We start from the raw sequence: 27119 nt of genomic DNA, 5'->3' as shown, positions 1-27119 counted from the left end.
TATACAAAATAAAAAAATGCAATAAAAAACAAAAAATAATAAAAAACTACAGACAAAAAAAACAGAAACAGACACCAAGTAAATGGCGTGAGTTATACTACTTAATATAATTTTATAGTTATTAAGTACACATTAAAAAATTAAAAACTTTGCAAACAATATGTATACAACGTCAGAACAAAAAGAAGGCGAACGAGGAAAAGGGAAAGGGAAAGTAAATCAAAAGTTCTATGCCGCTGCAAATATGTATAAAAGTACTCGAAAGTAATAATCCTGCAAGTCAATTTGCTGAATTCAAATCGTTTATAAAAAAGTCATTCACTGTATAAAAAGCTCTCTCCAGCAAATAAGCTTTCAAGGCCTTGCGAAAAGCGGGAAATGCTGCAATAGATTTGATGTTAGATGGCAGGTGATTGTACATTTTTCTCGAATTGTATAGTATAGAGCACTTAACCAGCTCAGACCGTGGGGTTGGCAGATACAGATTATGCTCCACGTTTCTAAGGGAATAGTTGTGAGTGGGTCTCTCTGGACCTTCTTATGCATGTTTGCGGATTTAGCAAACGGATTCAAAAACAAACAAAGAAGGAAGAGTTAATATTTTACATTTTTTAAAGAATTCTTGGCAATGAACTCTGCTATTGAGTCTCAGGGAGTAACGAAGAGCTCTCTTTTGTAGTTTAAAAATACGCTCAAATTGAGTCGCACAACACGTACCCCAGAATGGAAGGGCGTACCGAAGATGAGACTCAAAAAGGGCATAATAAACGGTCCTAGATGTTGACAAATTCATTTCCGTAGCAACTGATCTTAGCGCAAAACAAGCAGAACTTAATTTTTTGTGTAAGGCATCAATGTGCAAGTTCCATTTTACAGACTTATCCACAATAAGCCCTAAGAACTTCACCGATTCAACTACCTCTAGGCTGTTGTTATTAAGTACTAAAGGTTGCATCATACTGTTGTAAGGTAGGACTTTGGTTTTAGAAACGTTAAATAAGAGGAGATTCGAATCGCACCACGATTTAATGGTGACTAGGTCTGTAGTTCTGGTATTGCGAAGATCCATAATATCCGTGTTACTCCAAGTAATACTAGTATCATCTGCAAAGAGACATATTTTACCTTTAATATTCAGACTAGAGATGTCATTTATGTATATCAGAAAAAATATAGGGCCTAGAACTGAACCCTGAGGTACCCCACATTCTAATGGCATGCAAGAAGACGTCTTCGTGCCAACCCTTACAAACTGACTTCTTTTATTAAGTGTACCCGAAGGCGCTTTACTCGTAAAAAGTTTTCACTTCTGTCGGCACTGCGCCGAGTGCCTTAATTTTTTGTAATAGGAGGGTATAATGAAAAAAAAAAAAGAGTTAAATGTGTTTAGAAAAATTTTATTCTCAGATAAGGTAATGTACAACAAATATTCCTTGTACCAGAAAACGTTGTTATTTAAACATGCAAAAAACAACGTTTTCGGGATACCTAAAGGTATTAAACTTAACCTATTTCTAATCTCGTCACTAATCAATATTATATAAAATACATAATACTTCATTATATCTTTCTTTATTTCAGTAAATAACCCGTACTTAATAAATAATAAAACACTGTCGAAAATGTTGAGGCACATTTTTTATGCTTTGTTACAATATTTACAAGTTTTTCTGGGGTTTGTTCATACAACAGTAAAGTTAATACGTCAGTGAACCACAGCATAATGTTAACGAATCTGTAGGGTCACTCAGCGAAAATACTTTGTTCTCTATGTTCCATAATTGGTGACGGCGTATCAAAAATGTCAGCGTTTGCGCAGATGAATGACAGTTAACTACTCTACGTTTGCCGTGATTGGTCATTATCATTGCGCATTTGCCATGATTGGTCATTATCGTCACGCATTCAAAACTTTGTCTCAGAGTTTGATACCAAAATAGGGCTTTTCATTCGCAGTCATTTGTTTCGAGCTTCTGTCATGTGTCACATAATATTAATATATCTACGTCATACGTTATTGGTATTTTACAATGACGTAGATAGATTAATATTATGTGACACATGACAGAAGCTCGAAACAAATGACAATGGATGAAAAGCCCTATTGGAACCGTCAAAATTCGAGAGTAAATTAACTGATTTTTTAGCATTAAACTGCGACTGAACTAATAGGGCTTTTCATCGATTGTCATTTGTTTCGAGCTTCTGTCATGTGTCACATAATATTAATATATCTTCGTCATACGTCTTCGGTTTGTATCATGGTGGATGTGGATACCAATAACGTATGACGTAGATATATTAATTTTATGTGACACATGACAGAAGCTCGAAACAAATGACTGTGAATGAAAAGCCCTATATCTAATATTTAACTAAATTGATTTGGAATATTTTAAATACAACATAGTTAATTCCAATTTTAAGCTGAAATATGAACAATCCACAATATTCTTAAAAATTGTACTGGAAATACTTTCGGTAATAATATATTGTTTCACTATGAAACCAATTTAATAGGATCAGTTTTATGAGACTGGCCATCAAATAATAATGAATATAGTCCGAATCTCTAAGCAGAATTCTTATGGTAAATAATAAAACCAGGAGACTTTTTTTAAATACGAACGAAATATGCAAAAATAAGTCATTTGACTGATTTTTCTGATTTTTTTTTAATTTCGTATTTTTTTTTAAATGTGTGCTTATTTGGTGCTTTATCAAAAATTATATTTATTTTCCTTTATCTAAGGTATGTCGATAAAAATTAGGTTAAAGCATTTTTTTGTTTTATCAAGGCCAGAAAACAAAGCACATTTTTATTTCAGTTATCTAGTTTTTTGTTTATTGTAATTTATTTTTAAATTTATAATAGGTACCTACGAGTTCTTAAGCTAAGACTAGAAACTATCATATAATATGTTATTATTTAATATGCCAATTTTCGTCAAAAAATGGTTTGTCAACATTTATATGCTTATATGCATACTTTTATTTTTCATAAAATCGTTATGCTTTTTAAGCGCTTTTTGCTTTTAAATCCAAAACCTACTGATCATCAAATGATAATGAATAATATTTTACTCAATATGTTTTGCCTAAATATATAATACTGTTGGAATTGTGGTGATATGCCCACCAAAAAGCATATAAAACAAGCAAATTTTTATAAAAATTTTTAAACTCAACATTAACATTGAATACAAAATTGTTAAGTCTCTATTTTCACTTGGACTATTTTATTATTGCGAATGCAGAAGAAATTCTTTTTACAATTTAATAATGACAAAAAGTGTCCTAGTTAAGCTTAATTGATTGTTTAATAAATAGTGAATGAGCGTGTTAGCAAGTCTTCTCTTTTCATTGACATACTGAATTCAACTTCGTCACAGTCTAAGATAACCCAACAGTAGTTTTAGGGAAATTTAATAATTTCATTCGTTGTCTAGGAAGACGATCAAATACAACAGGCACTTAAATCCATGAAGAACAACAAAGCACTACTACCATTGTTTGATTTGCGTGTATAGATAAAGTGCTATGTGGAAATGCTTTCAATGATTTTCCCCGTTTAGGATTTTGTCCTCTTCAGGGTTTGTAGTGAATATTTAGTGTTAGCAGCAAAAGCAAACAGCCCGAAAACACACTGGGGCAAGCGCCGTGTCCTGGTGTTTTTGGATCCTGTGGTGCCGGACGGTGGTGTCCGGAAGGCTAAGAAGACAACAGAGAAGAAAGTTTGATGGATTGTTGTTGGTTCCATAGACATTTACGTGTACTGTCCGTGCTTTGCTCTCGACCAGTCTCCCTAGAAACCATTGTACAACGACAGGCGAGCCTGCGTCCCTCGTCGGCGGTCAGGAGGTGGCTTTGAGTGCAGCGTGGACAGTGTGCGTTCGAGTGGAGAAAATAGTTGCGGCTATTTTCTTGGGACGAACAGGTATAATTGTGCAATGAAGTTGGGAAACCGCAAAATTGCACAATTATACGGTACACAAACAAAGCACCCGGGCCGGAGAACATATATACCAGCAGAACTTCTAAAAAACGGAACACCAAAACTAATAATACGCTATCTAAGCTGTTCACAAGATACTTAAATGGGGAAGAAATTGTGAAGAATTGGAAAGAAGCATGGATTACTACAACTCACAAAAAAAAGGTCCAAAAGATATTTGCAGAAACTACAAGTGTATCTCGGTCACTAGTACCTTTAGCAGGCTGTTTAGTAAAATCTCAAAAAAAAAAGAATGTGTGTGTACTTTGTACGCACGTAAGAAGTTGTACTTCTAGTATATGATTTCAATGAAATAAATATACTTTTAACAGGTTATTTGTATTTTATTTCAAGATTAAATTAATTTTCACTTACTACTTTCCACAAATTTTTATTAAAACAATACCAAAAATTAAAAAAATTAGAAAACACACGGATTCGAACCGAGAACCTCTCGATCTCTGGTCACACGCTCTACCACTGAGCTATACTCCCTTTGCTTTGACAGGTTACAAGATTTCTCATACATAGGTACTGACAAATTTAATAGGCCAAGTGAAGTATACAAAAATACTTAAATATACTTACTATTATTATAAAATATCTTATTCCCGAGGAAGACACATCCAAAGACACAAAAATTATAATAAATATATTTACTAAAAACACTAATAATATATTCTATTCACGCACACCTTATTTGCGCTACATAAAGATGTAGTGACTAATACCATACTGTCGGTGTGCGCATGCGCCGGGGAATGTAAAAATTCACCCTCGTGCCTAAAGTAGCATAACTTTAAAAATTATTGAGAAAGAATTCGAACTTAATGAAATTGAACATCAAGCAGGATTTGGAGCTGGAAGATCTTGCGTAGACCACATATTTACCCTAACAGAACTTAATGAAAAGAAACTTGCAAGGAGTCAGGAAATACATATCTCATTTGTGGATCTAACAAAAGAATATGGGACGATTCCGGTGAGAAATCTGCGACAGTCTCTTGAACGATCTTCGTTATACTCAGCTATTGCTACTGCCGCTGCCGTTGACGGAAATATTGCCCGAAATATGATCTCGACACGAGTGAGGTGTTTACATCAGTCTCATTACCGAACGAGTCACAAGAAAGGAATGTGACAACAACATCGCCTTGCTCCCTTACTCACTTGCCGCTCTGCCGGCGGCGAAGCCGCCTTTGACTTCTCTCCTTTGACTTCCGTCACTAGAACCGACTTTTTGGGTATGTAGGTGCAGTGGCAGTAGCATGACGAGTAAAAGCGCGAGTGAGCTATTTACACAATCACGCTGCCCACTTCCCTGTCCAATTCCCTGTCGAACAGGGCTGAGTATAAATCCGGTATTAAATAGCACGATCATCGCCACAGTCAAACAATTATAAAAGAAGGTAATAACATCATAAATCAAAATAAATAACATCTTATCGGAAGAATTTCCAGTAACAAAAGGGTTACGACAAGAACAAGTCGTAGTGAAAACAGACAAGGAAGATTAAGAATTCATGACGAGATGGTTATTGTAAACATGAAGAGTGGGGCCTTTCTGTAAATACTTAGAAACACAACACAATACTTATGCATCTGGAATGAAGCAGAAGATCTAGTGGTCAGCGAACTTGAAACAATCAAGAATTTAAAAGTTTAGTGCTATCGCTCTATGGATGCGAAACATGGAAACTTACTAAATCTCTGGAACGACGCCTACTTAATTGCATTAGAAATGAACGTTTGGAGAAGATTATTTAGAAAATCAAGGCTTGAAAGAATACAAAATGACCAAGTCAGACGTATCATGGAAGTCAAGTCAACTATCATAGATGAAATTCAAAGGAGACAACTGATCTGGTATGGTCATGTAGAAAGAATGGACGAGGTCAGACTGCTAAAATAAATTTTAAAATGGATGCCAAGGGAAAGATGGAAAACGGGAAAGCCGCAACAATTCTGACTAGGCGGGATTCAGAATGTAATGTCGGAAAGGAATCTTCACCCTGGCGAGTTGAACAACCGACGAAGCTAGAAACTGGGAACCGGAATGCGAAAAACATTTTAAAAACCTGATAATACAATCTAGTCTCATAAAACTTATCCTTACATCTTACTTTTAACTTTAAGATAAAATCACAATATTTTCAAGTATGTAAATTAAAAATTAAGCACGAGTTGTCACTACTTCGGGTTCATCGTTTGGTCTTTTTCTTTGAGTTTCCTCTGGTGGTTGATCCCAGGACTGACGTTGTCCAGAAGCGAAGAATACGTAAAAAGTACAGCAACCTGCATAGACACTAGCGGCGGTTATGAACACTGTTCTCCACTTTGCAATACTAGGCTGAAATAGAAAAAAAAATTTGGATTAAAATAAATTTTTAATAAAAATCTTTACTGTATTTTATGTATGAGTCCGGGATGACATAATACCTAATTAATACAACAGTATTTTGTATGTACTACTCGTTTATTTAGCTTAAGTACATATGACGTAAAATAACTAATTACATGTTAACAATAATAGCGAGGATGAATATGCTAATATGAAAAAGTATTTCGCGCATGTGTGTAAATATTTGTTCGTCGCGCGCACTTCGCGGTTCACCTCGTGATTGATAGTCCGAGAGCTCGATACATCAGACTGTATTAAGTATATTTCCAATGCTTAACAAAAGTCAAAATTTTTATTACAAAACTCTTTTAGTCTTAACCTTTAACTACCCGCGCATCAAGTTATAACATAACTACACGCGTGGCGTACTTTATACACCACAAGAAAATACACTTAAAACACCGGATTTGTTTATGGTAGGGGAGCCCAAGCGGAAGCTTAAAAAGTTTCACAAAAAAGCGAATAATTCGCGAAATGAACGTTAGATCGAAAAACTAAAAAATACGTGTTCAATATTTTTCAAAAATCTATCGAATGATACCAAACATGACCCCCACGGAGGGGGGGGGGATAAATTTAAAATTTTAAATAGAAATCCCGCGATATTTCGCAAAATAAACATTAGATCGAAAAACTGCAAAATACACTTAATCAATATTAGGCCAGGGTAATAAGACAAAAATATACCCACGTTCGTGACACTCGAGCAGCCAGGGTACTGAAGCGTTTTTTCGACAAGTAATACCTATAGGAACAAATTGTAACTATTTCCTGCGTAGTATTTGGCGGCCATTTTTATTTATAAACAATTAACTGTCAAAAATGGCATTTTTCCTTTTTTTTCAAATCAATGGAAAACAGTGAAACTTATGATTTTTTTAGTACAAATATCTTTGAGATTATGGAAAAAGCTTTAAAATGACATATTACAAAGTTTGATATACTCATTTATTGTTAATATAATTGCGAAAAAAGGTCGGAATTGCAACAAAAATTATTTTCGCAATAACTGCTGTAAAAATTAGTGTACAGCTTTGAAATTTTTGTCAAATGAGGAATGAGGGTTCTTTGGTGCTTAATATGTGACAAAAATTTCAAAGCGATTCATTCAATTGTTTAAATTTTATTCGAATTCTTTATCTCAGTGAGCATTTTTTTTGCACTAACATAAGTAAGAAAAAAATGACGTTAGAACCATTCCACAGGTGTCAAATGGAAGAGCATGAACTATATTTTCAACTTGGTTTAAAAAAAGTGAATAAAAAATGCATTTATTAGTAATAAATAATTATGCAAAAGTATCGTAAATCTTTCCTTATAAACTTTTTGAATAACTTTTTCCAAAAAAATTAACTTTTTTACCCTGTTTTAAGTGCACAACGACCAAGTAATGTTATTTATATCATAATTGATAAAAAATTGTAATAAATATATATAATTTTTTATATAACAAAATAAAAAGTTTATAAAGAAAGATTTACGATACTTTTGCATAATTATTTATTACTAATACATGCATTTTTTATTCGCTTTTTTTAAACCAAGTTGAAAACATAGCTCATGCTCTTTCATTTGACACCTGTGGAATGGTTCTAACGTCATTTTTTTCTGACTTATGTTATTGTAAAAAAAATGCTCTCTGGGATAAACAATTTGAATAAAATTTAAACAATTGAATGAATCGTTTGAAATTTTTATGACATATTAAGCACCAAAGAATCCTTATATGACAAAAATTTCAAAGCTGTACACTAATTTTTACAATAGATATTGCGAAATTAATTTTTTTTTGCAATTCCGACCTTTTTTCGCAATTATATTAACAATAAATGAGTATATCAAACTTTGTAGTACGTCATTTCAAAGCTTTTTCCATAATCTCAAAGATATTTGTACTAAGAAAACCATAAGTTTCATTGTTTTCCATTGATTTGAAAAAAAAGTGGAGAATGCCATTTTTTGACACTTAATTGTTTATAAATAAAAATGGCCGCCAGATCCTACGCAGGAAATAGTTACAATTTGCTCTTATAGGTATTATCTGTCGAAAAAACGCTTCAGTTCCCTGGCTGCTCGAGAGTCATGAAAAAAACCTTATTACCCTGGACTATATTTTTGAAAAATCTATCGAATGGTACCAAGGTTACTTTAAAATAGAAGCCCCAAATTTTTATTCCAGAGTTGGATTTTTTACGTAAAAATAAGCAACTTTTATTTGAACATTTTTTTCAAATTATGAATAGATGGCATTTATAAAAATAATAATTAGTTTACCTATAATAAGAAAAAACGATTGTTGGAAATGGAAAATTAAATTAAAAATGTAAAGTCCCCACTAAAATGGAAAACTTTACTTAACTTTTTTTGGTTTTAGAACCTACTCTTCACAACCCAATAGGTCCCCAAAGCGCTCGAGTGACTGCACATTTAGCATACTTCGTTCCCCTATTTTTTTTTGAAAGAACACACTTAGTTGTTTGTTATAAACCTTATTCGGAATCAGCGAATAATTGGAGTTCCTTCTCAGTAACCCAATTGGGATTTTTAACTTGAACCTGATTCCATGATAAGTAAAATTACTATTACAAAATTTTTTTAAATGTGATATGTATTTTACATTGTTTATAAAGAAAAATATGTTTTGTACCAGAATGACTAAAAAACAATTGGAATATGTACTTATATTACTACTTATATTACTATAATCGTGTCGTATATTGTCCACCATCGGAAACAACAAATAATAAATTGTAAATTACCATCTTCCCAGAACGCCGATTATAACGAAACTAAAACCAATTGTAAAGCACATTCCAGTGATAGGTTAGATAGATAAACCAGGTCAAAAATTAAATTTTTAAATATATTTGCAGTAGAATTCTTATATCTGGCGTACAAAATACGCCAGCGCGTGTAGTTAAAGGTTAACTAGTACATAACCTAAGTCTCTTTTGTCTTGAAGGGTACACACCATACGGTCTGCTGCGTACGCTTGAAGATAAAAAATCAAAAGATCTGATTAAAAAAACTGTATACAAAAGTGATATTTAAAATACTATGAGAACGTTTATTAGGGAATAGGTTTTTGGCGGAGGATCATTTCGCCTTTTCGTTGTTTTCTTGTTCTCTGTCGCTTTCCTTCACAGATTATTGTATGATTTCGCCCGATTGGTGATTAACCTCCATTCGTAAATATTACCTCTGACTTCTGGTTTTAGAGATGCAACCGGAACTATTATGTTAAAGTAGCCGAAATAGTACAAAGGTATACTCTTCGAAGCGCCTTAGCAAGACGAAAACAAATATATTGTGACGCCTCACAACCCGGCCTAATTATTCTCGATGCTTCCCGGGGTTACGAGTAAAGGCCAAACCTTCCACGGCGATTCGAGGCGACCGCTGTCAGAGTATTTAAGAACAGGAATTCGAGCACAGGCCAGTCAGTCAATGAACGAACCGCGACGCGTGATATAATTGTATTCGAATCAGGATTTAATGAAATGTATATATTAGTTATCGAAGTTATTATGTTTAGTTAATAAAATCATAGATTTGAGTTGTAAATAAATTAGATGTGTTAGTTGGTGTTATTTGTAATTATTAAAATAAATAAGTGATGTAAATAAAATAATATAAGTAAGTCTTCCTTTATTTAAATTAAACTTAGTGCCTAAAGATATAAATAAATAAAATAGTAGAGTCAATCGCGTAACAATATACTTCCGGATTCGTGCCTGTCTGTCAGTCCGTCTGTCTGTCCGGGAATATAACTCCTACGTTATTAGAACTGATAGTAGACTATCCGATATAAGATCGATTGGCACCGATCTGTTTAATGAATAAAAATTATTGGATATGTAATTTAGCATGATAACAATTACAAAAAACACCGATCCAACACCGAGTTGACCGATCTAATCTTGTTCTAACTATAATTAATTAATAATTAAAAATAACATTTTTTTATGAATTTAAAAACAAATTTTTTGACCCCGGCAGATATTATTTCATATTTTTGGATCATTCTAAACAAAAAAAGGTTTTTTGTAGTTGATCGTTTTCGATCAAATTTCGTTTTCGGTCTTTTTTCGTTGAAAAAAGTTGATCGTTTTCGAGTTATAAAGAATTTAAAACTGAAAAAAGAACGAAAGATGACGATTTTCAAGGTCCAAAAACGCAAGTAAAAAATATCATTTTTGTAATCATCAAGTACATAAATTCAAGTTCAAACCTTCTTCTATCAGGTCCCGATAAGAATTTTAGCCATGTTGTATTCTAAAATGTATTTTTTTAATTGTTAATGAGGAAGGTTTCTTATGGGGAGACTGGCATTATCAACTAAAAAACAATATTTCAGAATGAAACAAGTCCAAAAGACTTATCAAGGACTGATAGAATAAGGTTTGAACTTGAATTTAGGCATTCCGTAATTTCAACAATGATATTTTATACTTATATTTTGAGCCTTGAACTTGTCATCTGTCTTTTTTCAACTTTAAATTGTTTATAACTAGAAAACGATCAACTTTAGAGAAAAATTACAACAGACCTTTTTTGCTTAGAATGACCTAAAAAATCTGAAATAATATCTGCACGGGTCAATTTTTTTTTTAAATTTATAAAAAAAATGTCATTTTTAATTATTAATTAATTATAGTTAGAACAAAATTAGATCGGGCGCCCCTTGTTTTTTGTAATTATTAACATACTAAATTACATATTTTTATTACCTAATTTTTATCCATTACACAGATAGGTGTAAATCGACCTAGTCCGGGCTGTATCGTCGGCCCCGCTAGTGAAATTATTCCGATTCGATTTTTTTGCACAAACTTACTCAAAAAAGGTCCTTATAACATATCCAGAGGGTGCCGGGCGGTGCCGTGGTCGAAAAATTGTTTAAACAATGTTTTTTAAACAAATTCATAAAAATAATATTTTCATTTCGACAAATTTTTTTTAGATAATTTGAGTTATTCTGAGCAAAAAAGGTCTCTTGTCATTTTTCTCTAAAATTGATTGTTATCGAGTTATATGCGATTAAAAATGTGAAAAAAGCAATAATGGTCAGTTTCAAGGCTTGATAACTCGATTGAAAATTATTATTATGAAATTCAAAAACTGACCAAATCAAGTTTAAAACCCCTTCTTCAAGGTCCTGAAGAGATTTTTGTCATTATTTTATTACAAACTGCTATTCTTAATTATTAACAATTAGCGATATAAATAGTCCAACTGTATATGGTCGCCCCCGTTAGCGAAACTATTTTGATTAGATTTTTTGCACAAACTTACTCAAAAAGAGGTCCTTATAACACATTCACAGGGTACCGGGCGGTGCCGTGGTCTAAAAATTGTTTAAACAATTTTTTTTAAACAAATTCACAAAAAATGATTTTTTCATTGCGAAAGATTTTTTTAGATAATTTGGGTTATTCTGAGCAAAAAAGATCTCTTGTGATTTTTCTCTAAAATTGATTGTTGTCGAGTTATATTTTCGCATTTCTCAAATTTTAAATCGCGTATAACTCGATAACAATCAATTTTAGAGAAAAATCACAAGAGACCTTTTTTGCTCAGAATGTCTCAAATTATCTAAAAAAATTTGTTCGAAGTGAAAAAATTATTTTTGTGAATTTGTTTAAAAATTGTTTAAACAATTTTTCGACCATGGCACCGCCTGGAACCCTGTGAATATGTTATAAGAACCTCTCTTTGAGTAAGTTTGTGCAAAAAAATCGAATCGGAATAGTTTCACTAACGGGGGCGACGATACATCCTGGACTACAGCGCTAATTGTTAATAATTAAAAATAACAGTTTTTTAATAAAATAATGACAAAAAGCGCTCCAGGACCTTGAAGCAGGGGTTTCAAACTTAATTCAGTCACTTTTTAAATTTCATAATAATAATTTTTATTCGAGTTATTAAGCCTTGAAAATGGACATATTCGCATTTTTAAAATTTTTAATATCGCATATAGCTCGACAACAATCAATTTTAGAGAAAAATGACAAGACCTTTTTTGCTCAGAATGACCCAAATTATCTAAAAAAAATTTATCAAAATGAAAAAAATTTTTTTGTGAATTTGTTTAAACAATTTTTCGACCACGGCACCGCCCGGCACCCTGTGGATATGTTATAATGACCTCTTTTTGAGTAAGTTTGTGCAAAAAAATCGAATCGGAATAATTTCGCTAGCGGGGGAGACGATACAGCCTGGTCTAACCTTATATCGTATCTTAGACTATGCTTCTTTTCATGAGCATTTTTCAGTGCGTCACAAATGATAGAAAAAAAGGTAAGTCCGTGATAATATACATTTTAGTGACATGACATTTTAGTTAAATCTGACAGGTGAGTAATTTAACCTCGGACTTCCGGTTGCAAAGTTGCAACTGGAAGTACTATTTTAAATTCGCCGAAATAGTACAAGTGATATATAACTCGACGCACCTTATTAAAGACGAGAATAAGTATATAGTTCCAGTATAGCGCTTCCGGTTAAGGCAAGCGTCCACAGACCCGCATCGTACGCATCGGACGCATCGTACGCAACGGATTTTAGTTTGCCTTACAATTATTGCCGATAATGCAATACGATGCGGATCAGTGGACGCGGTTACATAAGTTTCTGTACAAGGCAAACTAAAATCCGTTGCGTACGATGCGTCCGATGCGGGTCTGTGGACGCTTGGAAACGGAAAGTGTCACATTACAGTCGCGCAAAAATAGTACATCTGATATACAGGGTGCTAGTAAATAAGTATCAAAAACTTTAAGGGATAATTCTACATGAAAAAATAATGGCAGTTTGCTCTATAAACGTATGTCCGCAAATGCTTTGTTTCCGAGATACAGGGTGTTGAAATTTTTATTTCAAACTGCCAATTTTTTTATTGCTCTAGGACCGGTTGAGATATGAAAATTACATTTGGTGGGTTTCAAGAGGTAGTTATTGCGCATTTTTTTGCAAACAAATAACAATTTTATATTCATCATTTATAGACCAGTGTAAATAGCAAAAAACAATAAAAAATTAATAGCAGGATGAGACCAATTCCAAATGAAAGTACACATATTAGATAACATGTGGAACATTTTTCACCAAATCTGGATGAGGGGAACATGGGTTGGGGGAGCGCTTTTAGGGGTGAAAACGGTTAATTACGATTTGCGGCAAAACGGCACATCCTATCGAAAAAAGTTAAATTGCAAAGTTGTAGGCTATAAGAAGATCTACAACTTTTGTAAATAAGCATTGTTCACATAACCTCAAAATATCCGAGAAAATTGGAAAATTCGATGTTTTTTATTTTATTTTTTTTTCTCACTGAAAAAAAATTTTTTTTACCAAATATGGTAAAAACTTACCTCTTTATGTTCCAAATACGCTGTAATTTTTTTGTTTAAAAATATTTTTTAAAACTCTTGTTTTTTATGTTTAAGGGAAAATGTAAGCATTTTTTCAATTGAAAAATCTCCCGAAATTTTTTTAGCTTTTTTAAAGAAGTTGGCATTTTTTTTTGTTTATTGAAACCTCTATTTTCTGATGGTGCAAAAAAATATATACGTTACTGTGGAAAATTTTGTCACAAAAGGCAAAAATCGGAAATTTATTTTCAACCCCTCACCATTTTCAGATTCTCAGACGTAATGTAAGTTGCATAGCGAGTAGGTGCAGCACATTTAGTGACAAATTTATTTATTTTAAAGGAAATTGTGGAATCGACATAAAAAGGTAAATACTACCTGTGTCTTATTCTCAATTATTCAATGAAATATTATCATTTTCTTTCATAAATAGTATGACTAAAATAACCTGAAATTTTTTTATTTTTTTAAATTAACAAATTTTTAATAATAATTTAATACAATATATTCCAAATAAATTAGAAATAGGTACTTCAGTACAATATTAACAAACAATAATTTCTTTCTTTTGCACAAGCAAATTTAGTTTTACTCAAAGAGAAAATTGTAAAATCATGATTTTGTATTTGTAGATTATCACTATGGATATGGAAGAATCTGTTTGTATAATCTGCAATGAGGCAGATAATAAGCAGTTGTATAAAATAAAAGAAAAATGCTTTGAAACGTTTAGTGGAGTCTGGTAAAAAAAGATTTGACAGTAGACACAAAAAATTTGCAAATATGACATCAGCTTTTATTCATAAAAGTTGTCAAAAAAATTATAATGATGATGCTCTAATAACTAAATACCTTGATTTATGGCAAAAAACATAGTGAAAGCATTATTAGACAATAAAAACTTGTCACATTTAGCCACTATTTTCTACAAAAAAGATGCAAGTAAAGAAAATATCGCCAAAAATGGTTTACAATTAATTCTATCAATTAATAAATGTAGAAATGAAAATATAAGTTTGAATCAATTAAGATTTAACAAATACCAATTAGCAAGAGTAAAAACTTCTTTTAAACTAGCTAATCTCCCACCAACTGAAGGCGCAGCAGAACAACACTTTTACAGAGCATATCATCAGATTCAATCTTGGATGGGTAACAAACTGACGGCAACAAATTGGGGCTGGAAGCAACATGAACGTGGCATTGTGCCCATATTAACAAATGCAGAATTAATTCCAGAAATATTACTAAAAAGTATTTGCTGCAGCTGTGAGACTGGATGCAATAGTCAAAAATGTGGGTGCCGAAAGTATGGTTTGAAATGTATCAATTTATGTTCAAATTGTACTTCTGATAAATGCTCCAATGTTGAAAAACCATATTTTTTTATATTAATGAATATGATGCCATTATGGGTGAGAAACCAACGCCAAATGAAGAAAATGTAGACGAAGACCATGATGGTCTAGAAGATTTAGAGGAAACTGCAGAATCTGTAAGCATTACCGAATGTGATGAAGAAATGCCATCAAAGAAGCAAATACTTAATTAATTGATGAAAAATTGGCCATTAAAATTATAATAATTACTTTCTTTTGTATTAAATAAACTTTTTCGTTAAAAAAGTTGTTGCGACTTTTAATTTGGTTCATGAGAAAAAAGTTTTAAAAAAAAATGTAGTTTCTAGGTAAGTAGGCCGACCTTTAAAAAAAAATATAGTTTAAAAAAATTAAAAACACGCTTTTAAAGCACTAAAAATTTAAAAATAACTTTTAAAATTAAAGCTAGTAATATTTTATTTTTAAATTTTTAGTGCTTTAAAAGCGTGTTTTTTATTTTTTTTAACCATAATTTATTCACAAAATTAAAAATCACAGACAACGGCATTAGTGTAGTAAATTTTTAACAGAGGTTCGTTGGTTCCTGCTCGGTATGTAACTTATATTACGTCTGAGAATATGAAAATGGTGAGAGGTTGAAAATAAATTTCCGATTTTTGCCTTTTGTGCCAAAATTTTCCACAGTAACGTATATATTTTTTTACACCATCAGAAAATAGAGGTTTCAATAAACAAAAAAAATGCCAACTTCTTTAAAAAGGCTAAAAAAAATTCGGGAGATTTTTCAATTGAAAAAATGCTTACATTTTCCCTTAGACATAAAAAACAAGAGTTTTAAAAAATATTTTTATACATAAAAATTACAGCCTGTTTGGGACAGAAAGAGGTAAGTTTACACCATATTTGGTAAAAAATAATTTTTTTTTTCAGTGAGAAAAAAAAAATAAAATCAAAAACATTGAATTTTCCGATTTTCTCGGATATTTTGAGGTTATGTGAAAAATGTTTATTTACAAAAGTTGTAGATCTTTTTATTGCCTATAACTTTGCGATTTAACTTTTTTCGATAGGATGTGCTGTTTTGCCGCAAAACGTAATTAACCGTTTTCACCCCTAAAAATGCTCTTCCAACCCATGTTCCCCTCATCCAGATTTGGTGAAAAATGTTTCACATGTTATCTAATATGTGTACTTTCATTTGGAATTGGTCTCATCCTGCTATTAATTTTTTATTTTTTTGGTCCATTTTAGAGCTATCTGCACTGGTCTATTATGATGAATTGGCCTACGGGTAATGGTCTGAATTTTTTTAAAGAAAGAAATGGCACGCCACTGAGATATTTCAAAACAAAAATTATTTTTGTATTCCACGTTTAATTTATGAAAAAGAACCTTTCTTGTTTTTTCCTATGGTGCACCGCTTTTATGCGAAAAAAGAATGTGTGTGTACTTTGTACACACGTAAGAAGTTATACTTCTATTATAATATAATCTAACTTCATATTATGATTTCAACGAAATCAATATACCTATCTACTTTAAACAGTTTTTTGTATTGTATTTAAATATTAAACTAATTTTAGAAAGAACAAAAAGAATACCAAAAATTTATAAAAAAAAAGGATATGCCTTTGTCGGGATTTGAACCTCTCGATCTCTAGGCGAATGCTCTACCGATCATCTACCACCGTTTTTATATTCAGTCGATCATTTCTCGGACATAGTTACAATCACAGTGACAGATACATTAATTGAAAATGAATATTTTCAATAATACTTATTAGGAGGTAGACAAATCCACAGACATAAAAATTATAATAAATATTTTTACTAAAAACACTAATAATATATTCTTTTCACGCACACCTTATTTGCGCTACATAACTTAAAATATGTAGCGACTAATACCATACTGTCGGTGTGCGCATGCGCCAGAGAATGGAAAAATTCACCCTCGTGCCTAAAGAAGTATAACTTCACAAAATAAAACATCTTCGAGCGTATTTTTCATTTCTTAATACATAAGCAAGAACCCTCCAATATAATAATACCAAAGTAAAACGATAACAGAAAATATCACTAAACAGATTCTAACTAGGTGCAAAGCTACAACAAATGTTCAAAATTACCTCCTTTAAAGGTGACAGGATAATTTAATATTCACCATTGGCGCCCGTACAGGTAATGGTCTGAATTTTTTTAAGAAACAAATAGATCGTTTCTGAATTCCTCGTTCAATTTACGACAAAAAATAATTCTTGTCTTTTTTCATATGTGGCGCCGTTTTTATACAAAAAAATAAAACGTCTTATCACTTACAAATAATTCGAGGTAGTAATAATTATAGCCAGAATGATCGCCCATATTCGAAACGAATAGGCACTAAAAGAAGAAGAAGATTCCATATGCATAGAAACTTATTTCAAATAATACTTTGTAAGCGTTAAGATATTTTATTTGTTTACATAAAAACGGCGCCTCATATGAAAAAAAAAACAACAATTATGTTTTACCGTAACTTGAACGAGGAATTTAAAAATGATTTTTAATTTGACATTCCTCAGTGGCGTACTATTTTTTTCTTTAAAAAATTCGGGCCATTACCCGATCGCGCTAATGGTGAATATAAAATTACTCTGTCACCTTTAAAGGAGGTAATTTTGAACATTTGTTGTAGCCTTGCACATAATTAAAATCTTTTTAGAAATATTTTTTGTTATTGTTCTAGTTTGGCATTATTATATTGGAGAGTTCTTGAAAATGTATTACGAAATGGAAAATACGCGCGAAGATGTTTTATTTTTTTGCATAAAAACGGTGTACCATATGAAAAAAAGACAAGAAAGGTTCTTTATCATAAATTAAACGTGGAATACAAAAATAGTTTTTAATTTGAAATATCTCAGTAACGTACTATTTTGTTCTTTAAAAAAAGAATGTGTGTGTACTTTGTACGCACGTATGAAGTTATACTTCTAAATATGATTTCAATGAAATAAATATACTTTCGGACAGTTTATTTGTATTTTATTTAAAGATTAAATTAATTTTTACTTACTACTTTCCACATTTTTTTCTAAAACAATACCAAAAATTAAAAAAGATTAAAAAACACCAGGATTCGAACCGGGGTCCTCTTGATCTCCAGTCCAACGCTCTACCACTGAGCTATACCCTTTTAATTATCCGGGCTACAAGATTTGTCAGACATAGTGACAAACAGACGAAGTGAATTATAAAATACTTTAAATATTACTTATTATCTTATTCCCGAGGTAGACAAGTCCAAATACACAAAAATTATAATAATAGTTATTTATGATATAAACGTTAAAAGTACAATTTTAAGGCACGTATGTGAAAGTTTCGTGTGAAAGATTCGCTTCGCTCATGCTGCAATTCACATGAGTGCCTTAAAAATGTACTTTTTAACACGTACCTATATCATAAGATATTTTTTCTACAAACGTCTTATATATCAACAATTATAATTTATTCATTCTCAATTACAGGACAATACCTACAAAAACTTTTACTTGAACTTGACTGACATTCCATGTTTATATTTTTCTTGACATTACATCAAAACTGCCTATACTGTTAATACGTAAATCAGAATAACATCTACTTTTATTTTTGTATATTCTAACAAATTTTAATAGTTTTTTTCTACAAACGTGTTAAAAATGCAATACAGTTTAAATTAAATCCATCAATAGTTTAAATTAAATTTTAAACAACCTTTTAAACCACCTTTTTCAAATTGCGCCAGTTTTATTATTAATATCTATTAATGTTAATAATGCCTGGTTGCACCAACAGATCTTAAGCTCTAGCTTAGCTAAGCTCTACTTATAGATAGAGCCTCCTTGAGTATCACTTACGTTGCACCATACTTTTAGATTCTTACCTTATTATCAATTATATCTATTATTATATTATGGTATTCTTATTGTAATATCTTATAATTATATTATATTAATTCTTATGATATTCTCGACTTAAGCTTAAGATATGTTGGTGCAACCGGGCATAAATGAAATATAAAAATTTTGACGTTTCACAATTTGACAATTCACTTTTAACTACAGTGTCTTAAAATTTTTAAAGCACCAGTGCTTTAAAGTAGCATTTTTAACGCTCCTATGGAGTGCTATAAATTGCATTTTTAACACGTTTGTAGAAAAATATATTTAAAAACACTAATATATTCTTTCCACACCTTTTCTGGACTGATAAATACATAAATTAAAACATTTAGTAACGAACTCATACTGCCTGTGTGCGCATGGGCGCAGATTAATAAAATTTCGCCCTCAATGAAATCGCGCCTAAAGAAGTATAACTTCAAAAATTTAGACCATTACCCGTAGGCGCGCCAATAATGAATACAAAATTGTTATTTGTATATAAAAATATTCGCAATAAATACCTCTTAAAACCCACCAAATTTAATTGCCATAGCTCAAACGGTCTTAGAGCAATAAATACTTCGCAGTTTAAAAAAAAATTCAACACCCCTATCTTGGTAACGAAGCATTTGCGGGCATAGGTTTATAGAGCATAGGTACTGTCATTATTTTTTCATGTAGAATTACCCCTTAAAGTTTTTCATACTTATTTACTAACACCCTGTATAAATCATCACGTATTGAAAAGTCAAGCTCGAATATTAAGTTCCGGATTTAATAATATTAAGTTTTTCATACTTATTTACTAACACCCTGTATAAATCATCACGTATTGAAAAGTCAAGCTCGAATATTAAGTTCCGGATTTGATGTTATTTCCGGATAAAAAGTTATGACCGGACGTTTGGCAAAAATGACTCAAAATTAGCGAAATCGTGTATCAATCGACACAAAGTTACACGAAGAGTTCAAATAAAAAAATATAATCTTACCGTTCCCACCACAACATGACCAGCATAAATGGGTGCCAATAATCCTGCAAGGTTAGCCATACAATTTGTGAAGGACATCAGTATACCCGCAAACTGAGGTGAGATATCCAAGTGATTTACTTTAAAACCAGAATAGATGCCACCGTTCAAACCAACCCCAATGGTCAAAATGGCTACTGTTAACCATTTATCACATCCAGTGAAGGAAACAGCGACTAGAGCTATGGCTGGTCCGTACTGTCCTAAAAAAATAAAGTAGAAACAAGTTAGTAAATAGTTATATTAATTAGTACAAAATATCAAAGTATCGTTTATAATTTTCTCTAAAAATTTCAATTCCAAGTCGGAATAGACCTATTAGTACGAATGGTACATGTTAAAAATTATTAAAATGTCATACCCGATTCAAAAAACCGAAAAACTTGTTTTCATAATGACACTCTTTTGCTGCACTTAAAATGTGCAGTTAAAGGTAAATATTTGTATATACCTATAAAGTAATAGTTTTTTTCTACAACCGTTCAATAACATGCTCATTATTTGCTATTTTTTCATAGATAATAGCACCCATTACTGTTCCGTGAGTAATAATTCATTACTCACGGGCTGAAGTTACTCACGGGTCATTACTCACGGGCTGAAGTTAGATTCAAGTCTCGCATGCCACTTTTAATATTAAACGTATATAAACTGCAAATAAAATTACTTAAACTTGTTTATTTAATACAATAATTATTGTAATTTATACCAATAATTAACTTCGAAAAATTTTTAAAAGAATTTTAACTGTAACAATGTCAGTATATTTTTTACGTTTATATCTTGTTTACTAAAAATTTTGACGTTTATCATTAATTTATTTTAGTGACAGTGACATTAGCGCATTTTGTTTATGTTAATTGGAATTTATAACTAATATTGTGTTTGTATTTCAAGTTATATTGTGTTAAATATGTTATAACTTATAACATATTATGTATGGTTATATTATTATTATATTATAATATATAGTTAAATGTAAATATATATTATAACTATAATATATGAAATACGTCCACCGACAACAGCCATTTCCTATTTATTAGATTCAGTAGGTACAAATTTAAGCTTATAACTTTTCGGGAACGAATAGAACTTATATTGACTAATTCTAGTTGTATTTTTACAATAAATAAGAATTTAGTAATAGTAGGCAACCAATTATTCAGCCACGTACTAGGGGTAAATAGCATTTAGGTATTTTTGTAAATTATTATAATTTAAATCTCGAGTAGTTGATAATTAAATTTTTTACTAATAGGGCTTTTCATCGATTGTCATTTTTTTCGAGCTTCTGTCATATGTCACATAATTTTAATATATCTACGTCGTACGTCTTTGGTTTGTATCATTGGTATATACCAATAACGTATGACGTAGATATAGTAATATTATGTGACACATGACAGAAGCTCGAAACAAATGACTGTGAATGAAAAGCCCTATTAAAATAACAAAAAAGGTCGTAGAAAAAGTATAGTATTCTACTCGCATGTAATGGCTATTACTCACTCTGATGAATTACGACACTCGCCTACGGCTCGTGTCGCAAACTTCATCATCGTGAGTAATAGCCATCATTACATGCTCGTTTAATAATATACTATTCCCCAAATGCACCGTGTTAAATTGTGTCGTGGTTTTATAGTGAAGGTTCTAAAAGTACACAAGATTTTTGTATCTTCTACTTTCACTCTATTCTATCTTTATTATATTCTTCTCTTTTCCAAGCTAACGTAGCGTTGTTAAAATTTGACAAAAAGGTTCAAACTTCACAGATAGCTAGAAGAATGATTTCTTCCCAATGATCTTCGCCATCCAATTTACTACATTATTGCCATATACACCTTTGGAATCATAATAAATTACGTATATTATTTATATATATAGTGGTAATAAAGACAGAGAGATTACTAAAGACAAATATTTCAATTTTTTTTAAGTGTACACTTAAACATTCCAATTCGACTAAAAAGGTATACTTAAGTGGCCACTAGACCTCTTAAACACTTAAATATTTATTGCATTACAACAAGAGATTTATGTAATTCATTAGATAATAACAAGACTGATATTATGTATTAACTTACCAATTCCATTGATGATTTTTCTGACGAGAGTGTGAGAGAAATAAGGTTTAGTTAACATAAAATCGGCAACATGGCTGATGAAGATAGAGAATATCCACATGGCTAAATATGGAAGAGCTGATAATACTCCGTTCTAAAAATAAACAAAAACAATATATTGACAGAGTTTTCTTAATATAAATATGTCTACAAATTATCTTTTAAATTGATGGTATAAATTGTACAAAAGCCGGGACACCTACGCCTACTTGTAATATTGACAGATTTACTATTTTTCTGATATCATTAGTAATTGTGGTTATTTAAATACAACACTCTGCATATTGTATTATTATTGAAATCTCCACTTTAATATGAATTCAACTATAAGTACCGCTTGGTATTTTATCTAGTTACGAAGGCCTTAAATAAATATAACATAGTATCAGTATCAAATAGAAATAGTTTTGAAGTAAATTAGTAAATATAGAATGCTACGATTTTGACCACAATTCATAAAACTGACAATAGCTTGACGTTTATTGAAAAGTTTTGTAAAATAAAATGTATTGACAATTAAAGCTGTACAACAAAGATTAGACCAGGGCGCATCTGTAAAAATATTTAGGATAAACATTTGGATGTTGAGAGGTGACTCATATTTTTTTGCAGGAATTGCTTGAAAATTACTCATATAATAATATTGGTGTTATCCTCCCACTCAAAAAGGTCCGGAACATTGTTTAAATAATCAAAATGTCAAAAATTTAAGGAAAAATTCGATTTTTTTCTTCGTTTTTTGATTATAACTTTAAAAGTATTAATTTTCAAGAAAAATTTCGCTCACATAAAAGTTGGACAAATAAATCTTCTATAATATAGAATTAACTAAAAATTTTGAAAAATGTTACCCTTGTTGCAAAATAGCAATAATTGCAAAAAAAACCATAAAAAACAAGCATTTTACGTTTTTAAACCATTTATGCTACACTTAGGACCTTCATGTTTCACCAAAACAAACTATATGAACTATATGATATAATAAAACAACACTGTAAATTTCATTGAGATCGGTTTAACATATTTCACAAAATAAATTTTCCAATCCAGCTTTCGCAAAAAAAATTCATTTTTTCAAAATGTTGCAGGACTGAAAATAAAGCAGATAGCAAGTTGAAATTTTTTTTGCATATAGAAGAGTACCGTAACTTTCATTTACAATTTGCAAAATTAAAATCGGTTAACTAACACGGCGTCAGAAATGTTTTTTAAGAAAACATTAATTTTGGTGCTACGCGCAGGACAGCGGATATGTTTGCTCTGATTGGGCATTCCAATGACCTTTGATAATAATTGATAATTTTAATTTTTAGTACATTTCGATATAAATAATTAAATTTGTTTATTGCAAAATAAAAACACATACACTGTCCTTTGAAATAACAGAAATACCAGAAAGTATTTTAGCAAAAATTTTCTTTGTTCATATATTTTAACTTAGAGAATAAAAGTTTATTATTTTTAATCATATGTAATTTAAACAATATTTCACAAACAATAATCAAATTATTTTGATTTTTGTGGAATTAAAATATTAAAATGCAACAAAATATAGAGTAAGAAAATAATATATTACATAAAGATTGGAAGAAATTTTGGTGGAAATCAACTTGTGTGAATCAAACACCCCTGTCCTGCGCGTAGCTCCAAAAATGATTGTTAATTTAAAAAAATTCCTGACGCCGTGGTAGTTGACCAATTTTAATTTTGCAAATTGCAAATGAAAGTTACAGTATTTTTCTATATGTAAAAAAAAATTCAACTCTATCTACTTTATTTTTAGTCCTGCAACATTTTGAAAAATAAATTTTTTTGCGAAAGCTGGATTGCAAAATTTATTTTGCAAAATCTATTGAACCGATTTTAATAAAATTTAAAGTATTGTTTTAATATATCATAAAGTTTTTCTGGGTAAAATATGAAGGTCCTAAATGTAGCATAAATGGTTGAAAAATGTAAAATGCGAATACTTCTTTTTTATGTTCTTTTCGCAATTATTGCTATTTTACAACAAGGGTGACAATTTTTAAAATTTTTATCCAATCCTATATTGTAGTAAATTTAATTACGCAACTTTTATCTTAGTAAAACTTGTCTAGGAAGAGAATACTTTTAAAGTTATAATCAAAAAACGAAGAAAAAAATCGAATTTTTTCTTAATTTTTTGACATTTTGATTATGTAAACAATGTTCCGGATCTTTTTGAGTGGGAGGGTAACTCAATTATTATTATATGAGTTAATTCCAAGCAATTTCTGCAAAAAATATGAGTCACCTCTCAAAACAGATGCGCCCTGGACTAGATGGTTTATAATGAAAATGAGCAAATTATTGTTTTAATGATGAGGGGCTAGGGCAATATAAAAGGATTTTATAGTGAAGTAGCCAACTTACTCAATACTTTCAAAAACCATTATCCTATCTATATTCAAGATGTTTTTGAAAAAATAAACTGCCAAAGAAAATGTCGAAGTAAACGTACTATACTTACATCTTTAATACTAAAGTGATGTATTTGTTTCATATATGTTGGAAGCTCTGTCATAAGCGTTTCGTACCCGTAATTGTGACCCATGTGAGCTAGAAGGATAGCATAGAATGGCATAGATGTGAGAATAGACATCCATGGGATTGGTGGAATCTAAAAAAAACAAAATTAATTGACACTACGTAAAAGTACCTAAATCAAATCTTATACAATATAAGGTATTGGTAACAAAATAATGGTAACAAAAAAAGTGAGAGATCAAGTACAAAAAATAAATAATAGACTGGCAGGATGCCTTAATAGTCCAGGGTAATAAGGATTTTCTCGGGACACTCAAAGATCCAGGTAGCTGGATCTTTTAGTTATTGTAGACCTATAGGAAGAAAACCTACCTGTTTCCTGCCTAGAGTTCGCGTCCGTTTTTTAATTATTAACAATTTAGTGCAAAAATCGCGATTTTTTTGATTTTTTGCACTCCATTCAAACACTAAATAGTTGACATAAAATTACAAAATTCAGTTTTTTAGAACATTGAAAAACCTTCAAAATGCTGGTTTTTGAAAGTTAATAAGTTAATTTGTTGCTACGCAAACTGCAAAATAAGTTTTTTTTTCCCCATAATCATCACTACGATGATGATTATTACAATTATAATCTGGTCATACTTGACCAATGAGCAATTTTAATCTAACCTAAATTATTACTGTTCCTTAAAATTAAGAGCTTGCCCTATAGCGTCTCTTATCTAACCTAACAAGATAGTGCACTATTCTAGCATACACACTAACGCGCACAAGCACTATGCTCTGCTTTTCACTATCACCTATCACTTAAACTAGTTCATAAGGTTTTGTCCTCTTCAGTCTTCTAACTTGCCCAGTAGTATCGAGGAGCTGGATTGCCTCAATATTCTCGTGCATGTGAAGTCGTTGCTCGTGACTTCCTGCCATCTTCTTGATGATTATTTCCACAGTTTCCATTCCTAGGTCCTTATGGAGATCACTGTTTGTAACATACCAAGGAGCATCTACAATATTTCTTAGTATTTTGTTCTGGAATCTTTATATTACTGTTATATTACTTGGTCTAGTACACCCCCATAGTGGGCATCCATAAGTCCATACAGGTCTCAATATTTGTTTGTAAATTAGTAACTTATTATGCATCGACAGTGTGGAGTTTCTTCCAATTAGCCAATACATTTTTTTATATCTTATATTTAGTTCTTCCCTTTTTTTCTTAACGTGCACCTTCCAGCGTAGTTTTGCATCTAATGTTATACCCAAATACTTAGCAGTATCTGCATATGGTACTTGGATATTGCTGATTATAACTGGTATATATTGTATTTTTTTGTTGGTGAAATTAACATGGACAGATTTAGCTTCATTTAGCCTGATTCTCCATTTTTGTGTCCATTTATAGATTTGGTTAACTGCTATGTGGACCTTGTTGGTCGCCTCTTCACTTGTCGTCCCTACTGCTTGAATAGCTGTATCATCAGCAAAGGTGGCAACTGTGTTGTTTTCCAGTACAGGTATATCACACGTGTATAGTAGGTATAGGACCGGACCCAACACACTGCCTTGTGGAACACCTGCTCTAATTTCTTTTAAGTCTGAAAAACAGTCTTCTTGCTTAATTCTAAAATGTCGTCCTTTTATGTATGACTGTAAAAGTTTTGAGTACTGTATAGGTAAAAAACATTTTAGTTTATATGTTAAACCTTCATGCCAGACTTTATCAAAAGCCTGTGCAGCATCAAGAAATACAGTTGAACAGACTTTCTTTTCTTCTAGGGATCTTTCGATAATATTTGTGATTCTGTGCACCTGGTCAATTGTTGAATGCTTATTTCTAAATCGGAATTGATGTGTCGGTATCAAATTCCTTGCTTCAATAATTGGTTTTATTCGCTTAAGGAGCAGTTTCTCAAACAGCTTCGATATTACAGGAAGCAGAGATATCGGTCTGTATGACGAAACCTCATGTGCTGGTTTTCCTGGTTTAGGAATCATAATGACTTCCGCCATCTTCCATATCATTGGTACATATTTTAATCTGAATGCACCGTTAAAGAGGTTTGTTAATTTTACGATAGCTCTTCGGGGAAGATTTTTCAACAGCTCACCCGTAATTAGATCATAGCCCGGAGCTTTCTTCGGATTAATATTTTCCCTTATTTCTTCAAGTACTTCTTTTGGTGTAGTTAGCCGAATTTCTTCCTCTAATTGAACAGGTTCCTCCCTTCTTTCTTCATCCCCTTGAGGTTCATTTGGTTTGAATGTATTTTCAAGATGTATGGCAAATAGCTCTGCTTTTTGTGCACTACTTCTGGCCCAGTTACCATTTTCTAGTTTAATAGGAGGAGAGTGCATAATAGGTCTTTTCAGTCTTTTAGTAGCTTTCCATAAGGAATAATCTGTACTACCGTCATCTGTTAGCTCCT

The 27119-nt window shown here is 31.4% G+C and overlaps 1 protein-coding gene across 5 annotated transcripts in view; it reads right to left on the bottom strand.

Moving 5' to 3' along the window:
• Positions 1-1381: 1381 nt before the first annotated feature.
• LOC114331072 (putative inorganic phosphate cotransporter) overlaps positions 1382-27119 on the bottom strand; it is a 387747-nt gene continuing 362009 nt past the window's right edge. For all 5 annotated transcript variants that reach the window (XM_028280548.2, XM_028280546.2, XM_028280545.2 and 2 more), the window contains exons 6-9: positions 24674-24823; positions 22144-22276; positions 20015-20256; positions 1382-6344 (exon numbers count right to left, since the gene is read on the bottom strand). In XM_028280548.2, the coding sequence (XP_028136349.2) occupies positions 6168-6344; positions 20015-20256; positions 22144-22276; positions 24674-24823 (702 nt within the window). In that variant the 3' untranslated portion in view covers positions 1382-6167. The remainder of the gene's footprint in view (positions 6345-20014; positions 20257-22143; positions 22277-24673; positions 24824-27119) is intronic.

This window comes from Diabrotica virgifera, chromosome 9 (assembly GCF_917563875.1).
Source record: "Diabrotica virgifera virgifera chromosome 9, PGI_DIABVI_V3a".
NCBI lineage: Eukaryota > Metazoa > Arthropoda > Insecta > Coleoptera > Chrysomelidae > Diabrotica > Diabrotica virgifera.
Note: the sequence above shows the minus strand (reverse complement) of the source record. Positions and strands in the feature narration are given on the sequence as shown.